The following is a 22,951-nucleotide window of genomic DNA, read 5'->3' on the forward strand; positions in this document are numbered from 1 at the left end:
TTAGGTTAAAACATTTAATTAACATTTATTGTAAAACATATCAAGGGTAAAAACATGTGGGCGCATGTTCACAAGAAGCGATGCACCGACACGAAATCGCTGTTTCTATTTACAACATGTATACAATCGAGCCAATGTACATACAATTGCGACGAAGCACGAGGAATTACTTCTTTGGCTTCTTCGGGGGTTCGAGGCCGCTATCGTATTCGGAGGTGTTGAGCATTCTAACCCTCTTCAATAATCCCGTTCTTTGCCCGTCGCCGTTTCGGGTCCTCTGCTTCTTTTGCGACACCCCTTCAGATCTGGAAGCGAGAGCAGTCAGCCGGCGCGCACTTTAATTCTCACATTAGGACTAACCCGCAATTTTCGATAATTCGACGTAAACGACATGTGGTGAGGACAGAGCGCGGTAATCGGAAATTGAGGCAAAAAAAAAAGAAAAAGAAAAAACAGGACGCGCGCGCGCGCGCATCAAAACGCGACGATACACCCCGCGGACGAAACGGAGGTGGGCCTCCACCAACTGCCGTACCAAATTTCATGTCCGCTACCACGTTTTTGTCCACCGCTTCGCGTCACGCACGAAGTACGCGTTATCATGCTTTATGGTCTACAATGGCAGCTCCCGTTTAACCGAGATAATTTACATATAAGTTTCGCAATTAACTTTGCAGTAGTAATCGACACGATAGTTTTTAACTACAATGGAATTATACATAAAATAACATAATTATCCAAAATTCGCATTGTATCGTTGTTGTATACAATAAAAAAAAATATATGTGTATATTACATATGTATACGTATATCTAATTTATACGCAATTTATTTACTAATTTAAGTAAAGTGGTTTCCAGAAAGCAAGTTCTGTAAATTGGAAATATAAAGAAAATATAAATAGAAAATATTGGCTACATTTTAAATCCTTAAGTTGTAGAATGGCATTGATCGTTCCAGTTGCAAAGTATCGAAACTATGAAAATTATCGTCGGTCTTACAACGGTCCTGCAGTAGACTGCAAGGAGGACGACGTGAAACCGCGTCAAGCATACACGCATGCATACATTCACAAACGCACTTGGGCTAAGATACGCACACAAACGTATAGGTAATCGCACCCACAGAGGCGTATACCGTGGTCGTCTCTCGATCCATTGGACCGTCAGCTCAGTGCCCGCCTTTCACCCATTAAAACTGACTCGTTCTCTCCCCGTGCGGAGGGCACCAGTCGGTTGCCCGTCGTGCTCACCCAAAGCACGCCCATTCAAATCGCATTAAACACGTTAATGCGTAATGCCGGTCTCGGGGAAAAAGATTCGCCGCGCTTAACGCGAAAAAAAAGGGCTGATAGAGGAGACTGTGTGGTCGTAGAAGGAAAGAGAAAGACAGAGACAGAGAACGCTGAATATGGCAGTGCAGGCAAATGATCGCCGGAGAACATAGGAATTATAAAGCTCGGTAAAAACGCGGGAGGTACTCGTGTGTGATGTAGACGACGTGATACATGAAGTAGAAGGAACGTTGGCGTAGAAATTACGAAGTATAGCGCCCGTGGTGGTTGGACTTGGCTCGTTTGCGGCCGTGAAAAGAAAGAGCAACGGACTAAGTGTATGTGTATGTATACGTGTATAAGCCGGAGACGTGACAAGCAACAGATGTAAAATACGTTAGCTATGATAAGACTAGGATATTCATAACCGGGGTAACTCCGGGAAAACAAATTCAGATTTAAAATGAAAATAGGAAACTTGTAGTAAGATATATCATTTCATGTTTATATGCAGCATTAGAAATTATGTTCACTGAAATTAAAAGCAGAATAATGGAGAATAATGCATGAATGGAAGGCGGGAAGCGCTCGTGTCAAAAAAATCAGGACACGCAAGAGGGCACACGCGAGCGGGGAAGAAGTATGCGAGCGGGTGGGTAGGTGACAGTTTCAGGATTTCGAGAACGCGAGCGAGACGGAGCGACGGGGGCAAAGAGAGGGAGGCTCGTGCTCGTCCCGTGGTTTCCGTAAATGGCGCAGCCACGACCGGAAGTGGCGGTCGCATCAGTCTGTTTAATAGCCGTATTGTATAATTATGAACAATGGAGAGATAGAGAGAGAGAGAGAGAGAGAAGGAGAGAAGGAGAGACGGAGAGAAGCCTGGAGAAGGGCAGAAGCCAGCAGAGTGCCATGTGAAATGCACACCGCATGAAGATAGAACGTGAGCGAGAGAGGAAGGCCAGAGCAACGAGAGAAGGAATAAGATACACTTGTCGCGAGCGAGCGAGACGACGCGAGTTAGATGAAGTGAAATGGAGGGAACGCAACTCGGGGGGGGGGGGAGAACGGGGACCACAACGAGGATGAACACGATGAGAGCCGTATGGCTTATGGCTGCCAGCCACCGTAGAACACGTCCGCCCGTTCGTCGTACATGACGGATGACACAGAGCGACAGTTTTGATGCGTTCAACCTCTCTAGGAGCCGCACCGAGCCATCCCGCACATGGCGTGTGCGTGCCATTGCTCGCCCTATGCCGGCTACGCCTGTACACGCGCGCGCGCGGGGGTGGACGGCGAGGAAGAGGAGGAGGAGGGCCAGGGATGTGCGTCGCGGTTAACACGCCAAGCCACGCGTGAATCCGTCATTAATACCGTCACTCCGGAGACGATGGGCTTCGCGATCGCGCGGCTGAAACGTCAGCTGAGCGGGTCAACAGCCGGACCAACCATTCGTGATGTCCTCTCCCAAAATAGGAGCATATTGTCCACCGCAACTGTGCGTGACGCAAAGTGTGCGCTTGCGAAGTTCCGCTATAGTACGTGACGCCTCGATAGGAACAAATGGGACTTTAAGAACGTATCGATAGTGATTTTCGCGATATACTCGCGCGTAAGATTAATTCGGGCGAAATACATTCACACCTTGCAAATTAGAAAGAAAAGGAAATATTATACTTACGGTTTGTTCGACAGACGATTATTGTGCCTAGGTCTCGAGATTTCTTTCTCGTGTAGCTTCTTGCCAATCCCGCCGATTCGTTGCGGCGGATCCCTCAACGCGAAACTCTTGGCATAGTGACCCAAATGAAGATCCTTTCGATTAAATATCTCGCGCATGTCGCGCGGATAACTTGAATAGAAACGCATCCAGGAGACGTAGGCTACAGAAGAGAATACGATTCTTATGTAAAATAAAACAATTATCTTTCCACCCGCTCGTTGTTCCCATTGCAGATATGCGCATCAGATTACTTGCAGACACGTTAAGTACGATAAAAAATATGTACCAGCGTAATTATCCACGTGATGTGCGATAATTGTGCTTGGAGGAATAAATATGTATTTTGTTTCAAATTAATCGTGACTTTTGGTACTGTCATAATGAACCGTTATGCATACGTTGCAATTAATAGCAAAATACTAAATTCATGTAGTCTCCCAAGACGAATAAGCCTAAAATGTGAATAAATTCGAGAGGTGCCGCGTCGAGTACACTTATCTCGTCTACGTTTAAGAGGTCACGTGCAACTCTCGGATGTAATGATCAGTTACATGTAGTGCGCCCTTATTAATCGCAGTTCCATTAGGTGGTTCCACGGGGGTTGGGCCGCGCGATTCCGTGGGGTGTGTGCGCGCCCCGTGGCGGGCTATTAAGGGGCATTAACGGTGAGGAGGAGGTAGCCGAGTCAAGTGCTGCAGCTAATAGTCACCCTCGCGTCCCTTCTTAACGTCTCTTGCTTGTGCGCACGGGTGAGAAACCCGGGGGATCTCTGGTCCTGAGAGAACTCGACATGTGCACATGCACCGTTGGCGTGCGTTCCGTGTGAAAAATCTCTCACAATCGGTCCTGATAGAGTAGATGAATTTGGCTTCCGGTTGCTCATTCCGGATATCCCTGATCGCTTAAATTTCTATATCCTAAGCAGCGAAGACGTTTCGCGTAAGATGATGACATTAAGTCAATGATTATAATGGAACAAGGTACGAAACAAGAAGAGAAACATCTCTTCTTCAATTATTAATAAACTTTCTCAAATAAACTAAATGCAGTTTGGATGGTGGTGTTTGAATGCTATTGTATTCTTGTATCTAAATGCGGCATCTATTTCTCTTGAAACGAAATAATGAATTTATATATCACCGAATAGATTTAGTTACACGTTTCGCTTGAATCCCCTCTAAGTACCTCTAATTTTCATAATTCTCTCGCGGTCGGAGTTATGTATGTCTCAACGTTTTCCGTCCTGATTTCCGTCTGCTTCCAATCTCAGCTCCTCCTTTCCGCGCATATATAAGAAACACTGCCAGAGTCTTTCTTGTGACTTGGTGTCAGCGTTGAAAAGGGAGAAATGTTTTTCTCCATTTAGCACATAAATCACACGTGGGGGCGGTGTCTAACTGAGAAGCCGGAGCGGCGGGAAGAACGGGGGTGTAAGAGTGGGGTAGCATTGTTCCTAAGTGATGTAACTGCGTCTTATTGTATTTGTATCCTGTATCGTATTGTTAAGAGTCTCTCGCCACAAAGCGTAAGTGGTTTTGGCGGAAGTCACATTCAGTGGTTGGATTGTATCGGCCACCCTCTGTGAAAGGCGCGCGAACGATGTACACCAAATTCAATCTAACTCGCGACGAGTGCGCAAAATTAGCTCAACAGTGATACGATTGTCACGACAATAATAATTAGCAAAATATTGCTTTTTTTTTAAACAAGTGCTGTCTGGAAAACTCGACTATAACCCGATAAAAAAATATAAAGTACAGGCAAATTCATAACCATCTTAAATCTTGAATATGGTTTATTATATCAATTTACGTATCGTTATCTTGATAAGTCTAAAGCAAATAAATTATTTGATCGAACGAAATAGGTTGCATAAGATTAAGTGGCCCGATTATTGCTTGTTGTGCTGCTTCTGCTAAGCTATAATATTCAAAAAATATTTACAGAGAATTATGACGAATGGAATATAGCCGAGCGACCGACACGAGGCTCAAATCGTATATATATGGGATAGGAGTGAGGGATGAATCCCTCAGGTTAGTGGCGAGGGTCGCAGCTCGGGGGTAGTTCTATAGAGCTGTACTTGCTATTGAAGGCTGTTCGGCTCTATTGGGGTGATAATGTTACGAATTAGCGAGATTTCCACTTCTCCGCTCGTCTCCGCATCAGTCGCGAATTAAATAAATTTCGGAATTGTCGCGAAGAGCGCAGAACGTGTCCACGTGCCGCGTTATTTTCCATTGTTGTGCCTCTGCTGTGTACGAGCGTTTTTACGATCTTAATTCCAACACTATACCTTGTATTATGTGTTCGATATACGACGTTATCACGGATTTAAGTACGGCTAATTTTTTTCAGCTTAAATGTGAAAAATGTAAAATAAGCTGATATCAGATGCACGATTACATAAAATTGCAATAAAAATGCAAATAACAAAGAATATTGGAATACTTGAAAATAATTTTTATTTACGTGAAAAAATTATCCTTGGACAATTATTTAATCAATTTCAGAAAACACAACTTATGTGTTATTATTCTTGAGGTAGATGAAAATATTTTGTAATAAAAATATTGTTTTTACCATATTTCTCTCTGTCGCGAGAAATTTTTCTAAACATTTTGAATTATTTTTGTCGATATGGGCACACATTGGAACAAATAAATGACTGATAGCAAATAGTCCCGGTAGATATATCGAGAGATGTTAACTAATTTGTTATCCACTTCCTGCTTTCCTCTCATTCGCTCCCTCGGTTTCCATGCGAAAAGTGCAATACCGGGGTCACGAACGGCGGCAGCAATTAATCTATCAATCACTCGGTACGTGCGGAGGAACGGTCAAGTGGTTAGCTGTGTAACGTCACTCAAATCTGGGGCGGCTAAGCGCTCAAAAACCGTGGCTAACCTTCGTGTAAAGCCTCGGCTGATGCGGGACAATTTCGAAGCTCGAAAACCTCTTAGAAAGATTAATGGTCCCGAATTTCCTTTTTGGAAATGCTCGTTCGCGCGGTTATAGCAATCGACGTAACACTAGTGGTTAATGCACTTCCGTAAAAGTAATCCTCGTAAGATATGCAAGATTCGTTTACATTGCTATTATTACGTCTCAATAGAGCAGAGATCTCTCTGAAGCTTCTCAAGTTTAATAAGAAAAAAATTTAGAAGTACATACTCGTATTTAAGCGACAAAGTTCTCCCTAGCCTTGAATAAAGTAATCGAGAAGTGATTTACGAAAGCAACAAGTTAACTGACGATATTTATATGGAAAAGCAAATAGATTTGCGGGGAAAAAAAAAGTCATCGTGAATGTGAAGAGGGCTAATGTCTTCACTTGACGAGTATTAGACCGGGTATAATGGATTTATTATTGCAGCAAATAAATTCTTCTCGGTAACGACCCTAATAGAGTAACCGTGGCATAGCAAACAGGATCATCCCTCCTCGTCCGTAGACTATGTAAATATCCAAGTGGCGAACGAGGCAAATGTGAAGGGAGACGGAATAAGAGCCCCATAACGTGTACGCGTAGGGGTTGCTTTATATGCGAGTGGGGTGCTCGCTGGAATTGGCTTAGTCTACCCTGAAAGTCAGCTCGCTTTCGTTACAATCCAACTGCGTCAAAGTAGATGTTCACTCATCCTTCGCAGCTCCTCATCAACACTTTGCTTCTCACGAAAGCAAAGATTTAAGCTTTTATTGCACGCGCACCTCTTAAAGTATACACGCGAATATATATGCTAATAACTAGGAAGACACTATTTTAAGGTAACCATTTATATAGCAGCAATTTACTGTACGATAGTTTGCCTCATTATCGAATCATTGAACTTCAGTCTATATTAGTGTCAAATTCATAAATATTATATCCGGCTTCAAGAGTCTTGATAATGATTAACAAGTTTATGGTATCAAAAGAAGTGTATATACGTTTTATTACGTAGCGCAAATCGTAAAATATTACACGCTTACCTTTACATGCTTTCGCGCCAAGTTGCTGATTCTCCAACACTAAATCTTCGAAATCATTTTGAAGGGCGACAGCCGCTGCCTGCACGGAGTTATGCTTGGAAAAGGGCCCCAGTAGCTTCCCCAGGACATCGTTCATGTCCTGCTGCTTGATTCTGATGCGCCTCGACTCGAGCATCCGCACGAACTCGATTTCCGGAGGCGTCAGGAAGATTGTCGCCGTGCCGGAGCAACCTGCGCGCGCGGTTCTACCGATTCGATGAACGTAATCTCTAGCCGAAATTGGACCGGTATACTGAACAACGCAATCTACCTTCGGCATGTCTAATCCTCGAGCTGCGACATCCTGGAAAAAAAAGAGAAATATATATCTTACATATCCTAGAACCGGCAATTTTCACGTCGAACATCTTCCAAATCTTGTTGAACATAAGAATATAAGAACAAGACTGTCTAAATCTAAATCCGCTGTTTAATTCCAATGACATATTACGACCATTCATAAATTATATACGTCACGCGAGATATATAAAGAAAAGACTTTTCGGATCTTTTCTAGATCGAGATACAAAGCACTTTGATATAAAACAATTCGGATAAGAACCGGAACCTCGTGATTCCACCGCAATTTGTTCGGAACAATGTTCTTGGTAGTTATCGCGCTCCAACCTCCTCCGAGAAGTGGCTCGTTCCACGAACAAGAGCGGCAACGGCGAGTCTGCGACCTGCTGGTACAAATGTCTTACAAACCGCGGCGATTTCTCGTTTTGTGGCGACGTGAATGCGCGCGGCTGGCAGCGGGCGCCCAGCTGCGAGACCCCAACGGCGAACGTTTGAGCACGGCCCTGATTTCCTACGTTCGGCTGGCCGATGATTTACCGCGGCGAGAGCCTCCGCCGGGTCGCTCCGCTTGACGGGCCCCGGGGACTAATCCCAGACCACCAGTGGGGGGGCGTCGCGGCACCCCGGAATTCTTTCGCGGCACGATACGGACGTGTATCCGTGTATTCTTATTACATCTTTTCCTGCTATTAATTCAACATACGTCGACGACGGCGCGATCCGGGCGCCAGCGTGAAGGAATACGAGAGAGAAACCCCCGACCGAAATCGAAATAAATGCTGTCGATCGGACCGAATCACTCGAGCTCGCCCCGTGATTCCGTTACATCTTATCGCTCGATGAATATCGATAAAGCAATTTCTAATCATTTATTTTTTGCGCGATTAAGAATATTAATGAGAACAAAACGACTGAATAAAAGGAGAAGTCAATGCTTGCAACATGGAACTTGAACATAGTAACATAGTTAAAGAAACATATCAAATAACTTACATAACTTTGACAAATATAGTGTTTATTACATAGAATTATAGAATGTTTATTATATAGAAAGTGAAAAATAAATTAAACGCTTTTAACGTTAACTATAATGTGATATCATCGCGATTTAAATTGTCACTCGGAGTTAACTTTGCCAAAGAATATTTTCTTAAAATTCAACGCAAGCCTATAATCACTTGCGCGGCGCTCGCAATCGGAGCAAGTGCACTTGGCACATTAAAACGATACAAGCACGATACCTGCCACCGGTTTCAACACACGTAAAGAGAGCGGCGCGCTGAAGAGCGATCGATGGCGGCGATTAAGACAAACGATCGTTTAAGAAAGGGACCGGGGAATCGCGGGCCGCGGGATCGAGAACGGATCGTCCGCTCAAAACATCTCACTCGGGCCATAGATCACATCGTGGATCCGGATCCACCACCGCTGAGAGCCGCGGAACATTCCGGCCGCGGGTGCCCTCGTGGCTTTTCAACGTGGAAATTAATAACGCGGCCGTAAAACCTACGTGGTAGCGACGCCATAAAACGTGGGCGGCTCTGCCATCGCACATTCCGCGGATCAACATTAAGGAGTTAAATATGCCCGACGTCTCTCTAAGTACACAGTAAATTATTCCGCCTTCTTCCTTCTTCCTCTCGTGCTCGCAACAACGTTGGCGACGTCACGTCAATATGTTCGCGCGACCGGGATTTATCGGTTTAATAATAATTCGAGTAAATGCGTTGCATGTTCTTAGTAGCGTAATTATTCACGTGTTTTTTATATTTTGAATTTTCTGTATCTTGATGATCTTGATAAATCCACCTGCTTTTTTTAGACAATTAAGCATTTAAAATCAACAAAGCAAATTTAACGATATTAAACTCAGTTTTCAAGAATTTTGATCGATATTAAAACAGATCTCGCAGAAGAGAGAGAGAAATTAATAAGCAAACAATGAAATATAAAAGTAAAATATATAAGCATTCTTTGTAATAAAGAATTATGCGCAGATTGTTTAAGTTACATTGGCATAACATGCAACTAAAAAAAATCACGTAAAAAGTAAATAAAGTAGATAATATTATAACATAATTTTTAAAAATTAGAATAATAAACATCAAAATGTTATATACGCATTAATCAATATTTATATCGCCGTAAAATGACGTGAATTTTTAAGCATCATACATTCATGCTTCTAAAGAAGTGCAAAATATATTTGATCGTAATTTTAATCTTTCTACATATTACACATATATCTTTCTACACATTTGATCGTAATTTTAATCTTTCTACATATTAATTGCCTCGTTTCATCGCAGCAAATATTATTATTATATTTATGCCGTAACTTCTTTACACAAAGTTTGTTTTGCCAGAGAAATTATAGCATATGCGAAAGTCGAGAATAAATAAAATCGTGAGAAAAGAAAGCTATAAAGTCCGACGAACGAATGTTCGTTATATTCAGAATTAATTTTGCAGATTCTGATCTTGTTGTTCTTCTTTCGAGGGCGACTCGTGACACGGGTTTTTGAGACATAATTCGAAAGAACAGGTCGTCAATTAATCGCAATGTATAGGGCTTAACGAGGACAGTAGAGAGGATAACGAGAACCCGCGGCGAGTCTTCGGAATTTTCGAATCGGACGTCGACTTTACGAGAAAGAGAGAAAAAAAGAGAGAGAGAGAGAGAGAGAGAGAGAGAGAGAGAGAGAGAGATCGCCTGATGGAAAAGAATTAATTTTTACGATAAGTTGTGTCATTCGTTTGCGTGACGCCGATCGTGAAGTTCACAATTCGCAAATCTTGCCGCGATTTAATATTTTTCTTCTTTCCTTTTGCACGAGTTCTTCCGATATTCGCGATACTTGAGACACGTGAAAGCGCCATAACAGTATTTCACGCTAAAATCTAAATTGGTCGATGAAGAAATGAGATCCGCCGTCGTTTTATTTTTGACGGTCCCCGCGTCTAATGACGAAATCGATCGCTTTCACCGGTAATTACGGCAGTTAAAGCCGTCGCCGAGAGTTCAATGCGAATCAGAAAGTTGTTCTGTTATTCGACGTCGGATTAATTCGGCCGACGTAATACGAATGTAATTAGCGGCGGGGAGCGGGGAGAAAGAAAGTTATCCGTTACTTCGCAAACATTATCGCGTCATGATTAATTACGCCGCTCGCAGAATGCAATTAGCGAAACAGACACTTCTGTGGATATATCGCAAATAGGTAAACATTTCGCGTTTATTACGATTCGGATGAGAAATATCTTTCCATTAAACTATTGGAGATTTGATTGAAAAGCGGCGCAGTTTGTTTCGCAGAAGATTAGTAATTGTTAATAGAAAAGGATTGTTAATGCAAAGTTCGGACTCCCCTAAATCACTTCGTGAAGTAAAGAAAGCACAGATATGGGGAACAGACAAATGATTGTAATTATACTCATTACGAAGGGTTCATGCGCCCGCATAATTTTTAACCTCCGAACACAGCGTGGGTCCTGAGGGGTATTAAATTTCCTCTCGAAAGAATAAGCCACGAAGTAATTTACAGCATAGGGAGTGCCGACAGATATCCCTGACTTTTCTTTCGTTGCTATTCTCTCTTAATTTTTCAACGCCGTATTATACACTTATATTTTTTATTTATATAATATTTAATATTTCAAAGTATATCTGCTCTCGAGTAAAACTCATGACGTGCAATGTATATTTAAGAGTAAACAAGTTAAGAAGTTCAAACACTTATAATGCGCTAAAGAATTAAAGATAACTTAATTATGTCCACAATAGGTACATGGTATATTCGTAGACGTTCGAAGCATTTAAAGTAATTTTCAAATATATATAACTTACCGTGCACAGTAGTACTCCACTTTTCGCTTGACTGAAAGTTTTGAAGACCTCCGTCCTTTCTTTCTGTGTCATATTACCATGTAATTTAAAGAATTCTACGTCAACCAGCGGATCGGAATCTTCGTCGTCGTCATCAATTGGTTTCGTAAGGACAGAGGACAAAATTTCAGTATGATAATCTACCATGTCTTGTGTGGCCATAAAAATTAGTGTTTTGTGTTGCCCAGGAGTCTAAAGAAAAAAAAAAAAGAAAATGCTACTATACAAGTCGCAAGTCGACACAATGTATTATTGCTATACAATGCAGTTTGAAAATTTTCCTACCTGACATCTCCCGGCGATGTAAGCGCTTAGAGTGACCATTCTTAATTTAGGCGGCGTGACTATGTAATTCTGAATTACACTTTGCGGAACTATTAGGTCTTCGTTAATCTCGCTAATATCGCCCTCGCTCGCTTCTAAATTCTCTTTAGCCGCGTCAACGAATATCGGATTGTGCATCGTGAGACCCGCCAATTTCTCGACGGCTTGTGTCAAAGTCGCGGACAATAAGATTGACTGCCTTTTCGATTGATTTTCACAATCTCGCTCGACGTTTTCAGCATCTTCCACTTTCGAATAAGATTCTTGATTCACACCGGAATGTTTTTCATCCTTTTTCATTTTTCTCGATGGAACGGTATTAGCACTCTGATCGCTATCGCTGTCATCACTTGAATGATATATTTGTTTCTTTTTACTACCATCGATATTATTTTCTCCTGTTTTGGATTTCATATTATGTTCCTTCGAAATTTCTTCAATTTCTTCATCTGTAAATGTCTTTTTACTATTTTGCTTAAATATTTTCATAGCGTCGTATCCTGATTCGTCATTATTAGAACATGATGTTTTCAAAGCGCTTACTATCCTGAATTGCACAATATATAATTTTGTAATCATTGTAATTGTGTTCATGTTATTATTTAATTTTCTTATTAAGATATTAAATAATAATTGCATTAACCTATATACAAAATTTAATTGCCAATTTTTTTTAAAAATAAAAAACCAGAAAACCTACCCAGAAATGTCCATTTCGTATCCCATATCAAGCATTCTATCAGCTTCATCTAATACAAAATATTTGACGTCATTTAATCTCAAAGCTTTTGTATGCTTTATGTGATCTAATAATCTACCAGGAGTAGATATTAATATATTACATCCCTTTCGTAACCGAGCTTTTTCCGCTTTTCTCTTTTCTCCGCCAACTATGTAGCCTGGTACGATCCATGTAAAAGGCTAAAATTATTTAAAACGTTATTTTCACATCTAATGAATGCTAATGCTCGTGCTAATGTATTTAAAATATATTTGCCTCTAACTCACTTTAACTAGTTTTATAAAACACTCGTACGTCTGCAAGGCCAATTCTCTCGTCGGAACAATCACAAGGGCTGATAAACCGCTGTTTCTATTTAATTTTGGTCTAATTTTGTGTAACATTTCAACAATTGGTAAAGCATACGCTAACGTTTTACCAGATCCTGTCTGAGATCTTATTAGAATATCCTTAGCTGAGAATATTTGAGGGATCGCTTTTTGTTGAACCGTTGTCATTTTAGTTATACCCATATTTTGCTCTAAATTTGATATCTGTAAGAAGAGGTATAAATCGTTACTTTGTTACAAACGTTTTCATTACAAATGTTAACTACATACAAATACTAACCATAAACGGATGAATATTGAGATCTGCGAAAGTGATCTCTGTAAAAACTGGTTCATTTACAGGTTTTACAAATCGCTGGCCTATGGTTGGTATATCGGGATTATTGCCAAACAAAGAGGAAATTTTTCCACCAGCTCTGTGCATTAATTTTGGAGTTTTGTCTGATTCCCTATCGTTATTAACAATTCTCTCTTTATGTTTTCTCTCTTTCTTTTTGTTTAAGATATCTGTCTTCTTTGTGTTTTTTAAAATAGGTGATTCCTGAGTTACTACTTTGTTTTTCTTGTCTGATTTAAAATTATCTTTCGGAGTATCATGTTTTTCAGTTAAAGTTAGAGTATCTGACTCAGTTTGATTTTTTAGTTGATTCAAAAATGTATTGGAAAGTGATTTCTTCAGTTCACTCTTTGAATTATTTTTCTTTTTCACCAATATTTTATCAACATGTCCTTTTTTTGCCTTTGTAAAAGACACAATTGTGGAATCAGAGTTTTTGGTAGAAAAAATCTTATTAGATTTTAAAACTGGTGATTCCTTAGCTACTACTGTGAATTCTTTGTCTGATTTAAAATTATTTTTAGGAATATAATGTTTTTGAGTCAAATTTAGTGTATCTGACTTATTTTGATTCTTTAATTGACTCGAAAATATATCAGAAAGTGATTTCTTTGATTCACCCTTTGAATCATCTCTCTTTCTCGCCAACAGTACTTTACCAACATGATCTTTTGTCGCCTTTGCGAAGGAGACAGTTGATTCATTTGTGGAGTCAGAGTTCGAATGGATCTTTGAAGGAATCTTATCAAATTTCACATGCTTCTTGTTTGCTGCATCAGATTGTTCAATTTTTTCTGACTTTGCAATCTTCGCTGTTGCGCCTTTACCTTGAGATAGAATTGGAGGTTGCTGTATGTTTTGAGTAAGAGCGTTTGCTTCTTTTAACTTCTTAGCAAAGATAACTGATAATGACTTCTGTTTAATTCTTCCCTTACGCCCTGGCTCTTGCGTATTCGCGTTTCTCTTTGATTCCTTGCTACTCAGTACTGCATCTTTATGGAAAGATTGATTCTTCAATCTTTTAATTGAGGTATTGGAAGACTCGGTTCTTCTCAATGTGTTCTAAGCACAAACAATTACTTTACGTTATTCATCAGTCTTTTTCTTAGATTTTTGTTCAGTTTACCATACGCAATTGCATAAAATTGGTGCAAATTCTTTGCACACATGTGGCATGCTTACAGATCCTCCTAACCTAAATCTAACCTAACCAAGCACCTACCTTCCTCGTTGTGACAGCTGGACCCGCCGTGACATTTAAACAGATGTCCATGTCTTGAATTGTCATTGGTGCGCCTGTTTACCACAAATCACTTTTTCCTTACACGCGGAAAAATAAAATACGCGTAAAACTGTAACGTTTATAAACATACACCCAGCACCCCGCGTAAAGCACGTTGTGAAACATGTGGCGAACCGCGCGAGTGCTGGACGCTCGACTGCTGGCGCATGCGCGTATTTCAGAGAGAGTCTATTTCCGATACTGACTGTATGAAAATATATATTTCTTAACTTTATTAAGATTACTATTAATTATATAATACTGTATTAAAATATGCGACTAATGCACAATTATATATTGTGGAGATGCTATAATGTATATTTATATGTATGTATAATATTATTTATATTTATTATTTATATAATATGTATCTTATATAAATATTTATATAATATTAAATATATGTGCGATATATGTTATATGTATATTTTTTATATACATATTTATACATGTACCTATATATAATACGGAGAAGTATTATATTATACACATATATAATATTGAAAATATTGAATTCTTTATAAATTGACAAGAGATTTATTTTCAAATAAATTTATAAATTAAATATTAAATAAGTACGCGCGTGTAGTTATTATTAATTTATATTTTTCAAAGAATAAAGTTTATTAACAATAAAGATTTTTTATTCGACCTAACTTTATTCAATCATCTTTATTAATTATAATTATCACGACGTTTCGACTTTTGGTTTTGGTCCTTCTCAATCGACGTAACTTTTGATATGCTAATAAGCATCCTTTTTAAAAATCACTGAAGGTAATTTATTGCAAATAAATTTGGTTTTTTATATTACTTAGGATTAAATTAATTATACACATTTCTCTATACATTCATACAATTTTTATAATGTAATTAAAACGATTAGTCAAGATTTAGTTACAACTGAAAATTAGTGCGTGCACGTGCGTATAGAACACACGTGCAATCAGGACCTGCATTTAGATATTGGATCAAATATATTTTAATAAATATTACTTCCTCATGATAAGTTGAAACGACCTGTTGAGAAATAACGCGATAAAACGCTGACGTGTTTGATTATCATGATTACAACGGTGTATCATTAGCGCGTCTTTTCGGAGTTTGGACCAGCTAAGGCAACATTGTCGTCGCGACAGTCGAACAATACGGAACGATTCTGTTCGGCGTGCAGGCGCCTGTTGAAGTCAAGACTCCTGTCCGACAATCGTCACATTATTCGACGGACGGAACGGTGTTAATTATTCGTTAACACGTTCGGCAATTGTTACCGGGAGTCTCGCAAGCGCGATACAACGCGCCAACGGTGCGCGAGATTAATTTCGAAGATTGTCGCTTTTAACGTGTGTTTACCTCCGTCCATGTGTGTTTACACTTTTTACAACGTATCGTGCGAGTGTTGCCTGGCAAGGTAACACGAAAGGTGACGCCGCGCCGGTGGAATCGGGCATTTTGTGTCCGTGAGGCAGAGCGATCAGACGAAAAGTTTATTTCGATCATGGAGAGTCGTAGTTTATGTTGCATCGGTGTGTCGTTCGCGGCGAGGATAATCGGGGCGTATACGATGGTAAGTTTAAAATTTCACGCGTACTACTCTGTATTCTTTTCATGCATTCGGACTACGCGGGCGCTGTCTGATTCGCGTATATTGCGATTGCATTATAATATCGAATGTAATCGTGCCGAAGAAATGAGATGTCGAAACGAGATAACGAAAAACATGAACTCTGTTTATGTTTATAATGATTGGCACATATATTATATATGTTGCCAACGTGGAATAATATATAAAATCTGCCTTGTGATCTTCTTTTGGTATGAGCACGCACACAATATTTCCGGTGCCGAGACTGTCAATAACTCGAGTGACGTTGTTGAATACCGACTCAAATCAATTGATCACGGCTACTTTCTACGTCATTTTAAGTCTGGAGTATAAATATAACATTATTATTTTAAGATATACTGCTTCTTGTATTATTTTTGTTTTAGAGACATACTTCGATTGATATTAAATCAACTATTTTATTGAAAAATAAAAGCGAAATATAGTATAAGAGTAATTTATAAATAGTAATTTAAATATTTTTGAACAAAGCCGTTTAAAAACACATATAATTTTGAAAATTTATATCAATCTGTCAACTGTATTAATTTATTTTTATATTTACTTCCAAATCATTCAGCTTTTTGTTTATTCCTTTTCAGTCCACTTCGGTTCTACTAATAAACGTGTTGGTGAGCAACTTCTTCTCAAGAGACGAGGATGATGATTTTTTTGAATCCGTCAAGACTTGGGCCATGCTAGGAGTGAATTGGATGCAAGCAATGAGATATACGCAATTGCAGAAAAAAGGTGAGGCCCGATTCACACTTATTGTTAGATACGCAAATTGCTTCCGCAAACGAATGGTATAACGTAACGTGGTACATTTCAGCACAAGCCGCTTTGATATGTTTCCTCATATACGCCGTCTCGTTTCTGTTGGCCAGTGCATACCTCGCTTTGGGATCGATATCGGTGAGCGTCTTAAAATATTGTGTAATTACTTCTAAATAACTTAATCGACCTTAAGTTAACACACCGCATACCAGAGCTATTTAACGGATAAAGAACCGATCGAATAAAAGAGAATTATTGAGAATAGTTAGTCTATTTCAATTGATCTAGTCATATAACTCTGCCATATATTTTATTTTTCATCTTTTTACTAAATTAATTTCGAATTTATTTACACCTGTAAATTATTAAGTTTCGATAAGTATTGCGAGAAATTTTGCGCGAGCCTTCTAATTTCTTTTTTCTCAAAATATCTAGCAGCAATGTAAAGAATTCTTATATACAACACTCTGCTCGCAAGCACGATTTCTATTATTTTTTTTAAAGGTCGCGGCAGAGACACCGCCGATCGAATACAAATTCGTCAGGCGTTCTTTATAATTCCGCGAGATGTATTTTAGGCACGTAACAGCCTTGTCTCAACTCGCTAACGACCGCGTTAACTTCCGCGTACGTTCACAGAGGAGACATATGAGCGCCGTGCCTTGGATGTATTTGCAAACGATTAGCGTAATAGATCAGACCGTGGCGCTGTGCAGCCATATAATACACGACCGGCAGACTACTTTTTATTTGTGGTACATTACGATATGCAGCATCTATCTGAGTAAGTATATTTCTAATCTTCTTTTGCGATTCAACGTAAATAATGCATTCTAATCACTGAATTCTGAATACAAATATATCTCGATTTACCTTTGCGAATTCTATTGCAATTAAACGCGAACAAATCACTGTTAATCTAATGATTTTAAGATAAAAGTTTGATGGAAAATTATTTTTAATTATTTTAAATAAATTAAAAAGATATGTTTTTTACGATCAATATCAAAGTAACTTTATTCTAAAAGTATCGGAAGTGTTTAATAAAAGGAGTATTTAGCGTTATCAATTTAAAAGTTATAACGTACAATGATCCGTTACTAAGTCTTTCGTAAAAATAAATTGTAATTTCCATAAATGTAATTGAAAAATAAATTAAAACCAAAAATATGTGTGTGGCACATTCTATATACAATAATCACATTTGACAATAATTACAGTTTTGAGCGTGTATTTCTGGAAGGTCGTGGAAGCAGCTCGAAACCAATGGTATGACGAGCAGAACCGAATTGCGAGTATCGAATCGAGCGTGTTGGAATTTGTATCGACACCTAGTAGCGGTTCGAAGTCACCGTCCTTCCTCTCACAAAATTTTTCGATGTTCGAATCACCGCGACCGCCAACGATCCTACCTAAATAGCAGGAATTCCATGAAGAATCATGGATAATGCTGAAACAATCCTGATAGACTTGCCGCCTAAGGCGAACCGTTGCTAGAACGTGCAGGATTGAGGGGGATATTTACAGAACAATGTGAGAGGAAGACTGAGAGGTTTCTTTCTTCATACTTCGTGGACGTTATTTGCCATCATAACTTAAGACTTACGCGTTATAGTGTTATATATAAATAAACATCTACTTATAAACATCTTTCACACGTTTAAAAAGTGAGCGATAAAAATTTTTCTATTTTATAAGATTACGTTATTTAATTAATATAATTTTTACACATTTAATTTGGCAATTTATTATTGCATAACATATTTGATCCTATTAGTATAGTACGAAGTTTGTTGTAACGCGTGCGCACGAAAAATTGATAAAACAAAATTTTAGTAACGACCCATTAAATAAAATTAAATTTAAGTTTAATTAAATGTCCGAAACAATATAAATTTCAAATAAGACGTGCAGAAATTTCTGTTCCAAAAATATTTGATTATCCAGCCGAGATTACTGATCTCAATACATTTATTCGTGAGCTATATGGCATTTCAAAGAATTTAGATGTTAAGTCGGCGGAATATCCATTGATCTTCCTTGCCTAATGGAATATACGCAAACCACTAAACTTCGCTACGGTAAATCCCGGTTTCGAAACGGGGAAAATGTATAATAATGCGGAGAGTAACTTCATAAATCAGTCGGGAGATGCGACTAATAGAGTGTATCAAATGCGCCCCCGGCGGAGCGTGCTTGCATAGAAAATATGAGAAATGGCCGCGTTTTACGTCGAAATACTTTTAAACTTCCTGGATTCGAATCGCACGCAAGCATATTCGCTATACGGGATCGACCGTCTCTTCGGATAGAGGTCGATTTGTCCGAGAATGGCCACAACTTTTCGCAATACTCTTGAGAATGGTAATCAAGTGTACAATACATGATAGAGAAAAGCTCTCGATACAATTTATTGGGGATGTTTTGTCGTATCGATTTCGTATAACATATCTATGTTTGCAAGGGGTATACTCTAATGATAGCACATATAACATCTATATGTTATTATGCATACAAATTATTATATATAAGGGAGGCAATCTTTTATTTTATTCAATATTTTGTTATTTTAAAAGTAAATGTAACATGATTTAAAATTTTGTTTGATAAGTTGCTCTTTTTATTTCCATCTCTAGAAACAGATAAATATTTAATCTTTTGATTAATTTCCACTGAAACTTATATACAAGTGAGAAATGATTTTGTTAGCATTCACTATTATATTTAATCATGAAATGTTGAGAAAATTCTTCTTCTTATAAGTAGTAATTTGTAATTTTATTTCTAGGAATCTATATAGAAACAAATTTTTTACTAATAAAACTTATCAAATATATATAAAATTAATTTTCTGTTGCTAAAGGAAGTAACGCTGAAGCAAGTAATGTATTCGATAAGAGGTAAGACAAAAAAAAACAAATGTTCTTGTTAAACGATTTGTTCGATATTTTGTAAAATTCCTTGTCCCCGTGAGAAGGACTGGATTTTTCAGTCGTCGACACGGTCCTGGCGCCGGGGACAGACAGAAAGCGGGTTGCGCGACGTGGTTGGTTGCCGCTGCTTTTAAAAAGAACTGAGCGAGTCAATTTGTAGGCTGTCGCAAACTTTTAAAACACTAGTTGACAGCCGTTCCACCCCCGTCGCGACGCCCGCGCCCGTACAACCGTCCTGAAGGATTCCTCCGTCTCTCTTTCTCTGTCTCCCTCTCTCTCCCTTCCCGTTTCTCTTTTCGATCTCTCTTTCCCTCTTGCTCCTCGACTCGCGCTCCCGATGAAGGACCGGGGCCCACCCCTGCGTGTCGCGGCAGCCGATGGATTGTAAAATAAAACTAACTTGGCTTTTTCGTGGCTCGGGAACGGGAGTACCGGCGAAATCTCATTCCCGTGGATCTCTTTTATTTTCATGTACCCCTTTTTTTTATTCATCCCCCGCGTAACGAAGGGAGCCCGGACGGTTGTTGAGTACCACCAACGAGTCACGTCTGTTTGAAGAAACGTTTGCCTTCCGAAGGAAGCTTAATGAGATCTTCATCTTACGAGATTCATGGTTATAGTTGCTGAAAGTATCGCAACTCTTTATCTCTATTTTAAATCGTAATCAGCCAGCATCTTCTCGTTCAAAGGAATATACGGCATTATACAATATAATTATGTACAAATACCAATTATTTGTTCTGATATTGTGCAAAATGCTTATTCATAATTAGCGACACTAAATGCGTAAATGGGATTGAACATGCTCTCCTAGAAGATGTACCTATTAAATTCAATTATAAGAACATAGTGGATTATTAATATTTGTATTACATATTGCTTATTAATCATAAGTGGTATAAATACTGATCCGGAGAATTACCATTCCACAATCTTTCTGACTAATCATATTTCTACACCTCAAGGCTTCACCGTCCTTCTGGTGGTGTTTTCTTCAAAGCAGATTTTACGTGACCTCGCCTACTTCGAGTCGTATCGAGCGGCCGAAGAAGAGTGTACCCGCTCGTATGACACACATAAAACGTAGCCGCGACGTAATTAATCTTCTCGCATGACACTTTAGCTGGTTACGGGGCAGAGCTTGCCAAGAACCAGAACACAACATACCACTTAAGCCCGCCGCCCAGAAAACAATTAATACGGAAATTGATTAATAATTACCGCGCCCCAATTTCCACCCTCTCTCGGACTCTCGCCAGTCACCACAACGAGAGAACGACGAGAGAGAAAGAGAAGGAGAAATAGATGAAAAAAGAGCATCAATAATCCTGCAAAAATACACGCACCAGATAAGGATCATAGTGTTCCACAATATTCGTTCGTTATCTAAATTCGACAGTGATTAATTTTCTGATGATTGTTTAGGCACCCTCAATGCTATTATTGCATTGTTTTCAATTAATCATATTTTTGTTTAAGGAGATTTTTCTCGGAATAAACATTTAATCCTTTCATATATTCTCTATTTCTAGATAAAATATTTTTTTCAAATGAGACAATCCATTTTTGGAATTGGACGGCAGAAAATTCCACATTGAAATCGGCGCCTTATCGACGAAATTTAAACCATCGCTCGTTGTTCCGCTTCCTTTGTGGCATTTATACGTGCCGAGAGAGCGGAGAGTCGATTTGGCATTACTTTTCTAGACAGACAGATTTTATTGATCTGTGCACCGTGGCGGCTCTCTGCCTCATTCTCCCTTCCTCCGTCTCGCTCTCGCGAATGAGTGAGGGCCGCGGAGTCAGAACCGAGAGAGAACGGCGGAACTGAACGCCCCATAAAGCTAACCAATGCTAATACTTCTCGTCTCGGCAGTGGCGTCGGTGCCGGGCGGCGCGACGCCCGGTCGTCGATTCGCCTCGACGTCGCGCGTCGTCGGCGGGGAAGGACGCACCGACGCCGCTGGCCCGGACCGGAATCGGCAATAAACGCGTAACCGAGCCTAATTCGTAATGTTGGCCCAGTCATTGTGGACCATTGTGAATCCTCCCCGTCCCGTTCGCCGCGCCGGGGACGACGAGTATAACGCTGGGGTTATCGCAGGAAACTGCCAGTAACGGTGGCAAGAGGTATGCACTCTCTTCTCGATGCGCCGCGCCGTCCTGGACCGTCCGGCTCCCTTATTTCAGTTTTATCGCGCGTCGCTCGCCACTAAATTGATATTCGCAACGCTGAGCCGAGATTACTAATTTATAGACGAACGAAAGGGAACCGTGTATTCGCGTCTTGAATCGATAACGCGAATTTTGATGTGAATCGAAGGCTGTCGATCGTACGCACTGCGACTCTGTTGCGATCGCGCACAGAAAGAACGAAATCTAAATTATGCAAATAAATTTAAGTAGTTATTTTATAAAATACGTTATAAAATTAAAAATTTCATTGTTGGTTTTGATATAGAACAAATGGTTATCAATCAAGCAAACTGAAAAATTGTTGAAAATGATTTCATGTATAATTAGGCTTAAATATGTAGATTAGCTAGAGATTACCAGAAAATTAATATTGTTATAGTAATACAGTAAAAAGCTTATTATACCAAACAGTTAATGATAATACGTTCAGCGGACAAATTTCGTTGAACGAACCTCCGTGTGCAAATCTTTATTTCCTTCAGCAATGTTTATCTTTTCCCGCTCATGAAAGTCGATTCATCATCAACTCGGTAATTGCAGCATTTGCAATGCTACATTAGCGTTCTCCGCTTTGCCTCTATTCAGAGATTGTTCGCTCAACGACTCCGAGAAATTTGCAAGATTCAATAACTTATGGCAAGATAAAAATTGCAACACATTGAACCTTCAGCTATTGCAGTTGCGGCTTATACATCAGGATTCCCTGTGGTGGTTTTTCCGTTGTGGAATGTGTCAAGTTTTTTAGGAAATCACAAATTTGTCAATATTTATATAGTTAACAGAATACTCCGTTCATACACACACTTTTCGATTTCATTGAATGAGTCATCATTCTTTATTTTACAGTTATATTCTTCCCGGCTGTTTTCTTAATAACTTTTATTTCCCGCTCGCTTTCCGCTTATCAGCGATTTCCATTTTATCAATAGGTATAAGTATTTGTAAACACATTTTTCATATAAAAGGAAATCTAAGACGAGAACTATATATCAGAAAATTTTAGAATTAATTTAGATGTGACTCAAATTAATTTTTTAGTTATATAGCAATATGATTATTTTACACAGCTATTTTCAGAATTTTTATTTGCTTGGCTAAAGATATATTACAACCGGCACTCGATATTGATAAATATAAGAAATAAGTCCATAAATAAGCTTTAATAAGTAAAAGAAATAGGGAAAATTTTAGTTTACAAAAAATGAAATAAAATTGCGCGAATTCCGTGTTGA

The 22,951-nt window shown here is 39.1% G+C and overlaps 2 protein-coding genes across 2 annotated transcripts; one reads left to right on the plus strand and one right to left on the minus strand.

Annotated features, from left to right (window-relative positions):
• Positions 1-14,366, minus strand: LOC139809849 (ATP-dependent DNA helicase DDX31). The gene is made up of 9 exons (XM_071773082.1): positions 14,148-14,366; positions 12,869-13,987; positions 12,526-12,792; positions 12,218-12,438; positions 11,479-12,064; positions 11,155-11,385; positions 6,969-7,311; positions 2,955-3,156; positions 1-305 (listed from the first exon to the last, which is right to left on the minus strand). Exons 1-9 carry the CDS (start codon positions 14,211-14,213, stop codon positions 167-169), a joined length of 3,174 nt encoding a protein of 1,057 aa, XP_071629183.1. The 5' UTR covers positions 14,214-14,366; the 3' UTR covers positions 1-166.
• A 973-nt stretch (positions 14,367-15,339) lies between these two features.
• On the plus strand, positions 15,340-18,326 carry LOC139810532 (uncharacterized). Its single transcript, XM_071774159.1, has 5 exons — positions 15,340-15,774; positions 16,416-16,563; positions 16,646-16,728; positions 17,230-17,374; positions 17,811-18,326. Exons 1-5 carry the CDS (start codon positions 15,706-15,708, stop codon positions 18,008-18,010), a joined length of 645 nt encoding a protein of 214 aa, XP_071630260.1. The 5' UTR covers positions 15,340-15,705; the 3' UTR covers positions 18,011-18,326.
• Positions 18,327-22,951: the final 4,625 nt, after the last annotated feature.

This window comes from Temnothorax longispinosus, chromosome 3 (genome assembly GCF_030848805.1).
Source record: "Temnothorax longispinosus isolate EJ_2023e chromosome 3, Tlon_JGU_v1, whole genome shotgun sequence".
NCBI classification, from domain to species: domain Eukaryota; kingdom Metazoa; phylum Arthropoda; class Insecta; order Hymenoptera; family Formicidae; genus Temnothorax; species Temnothorax longispinosus.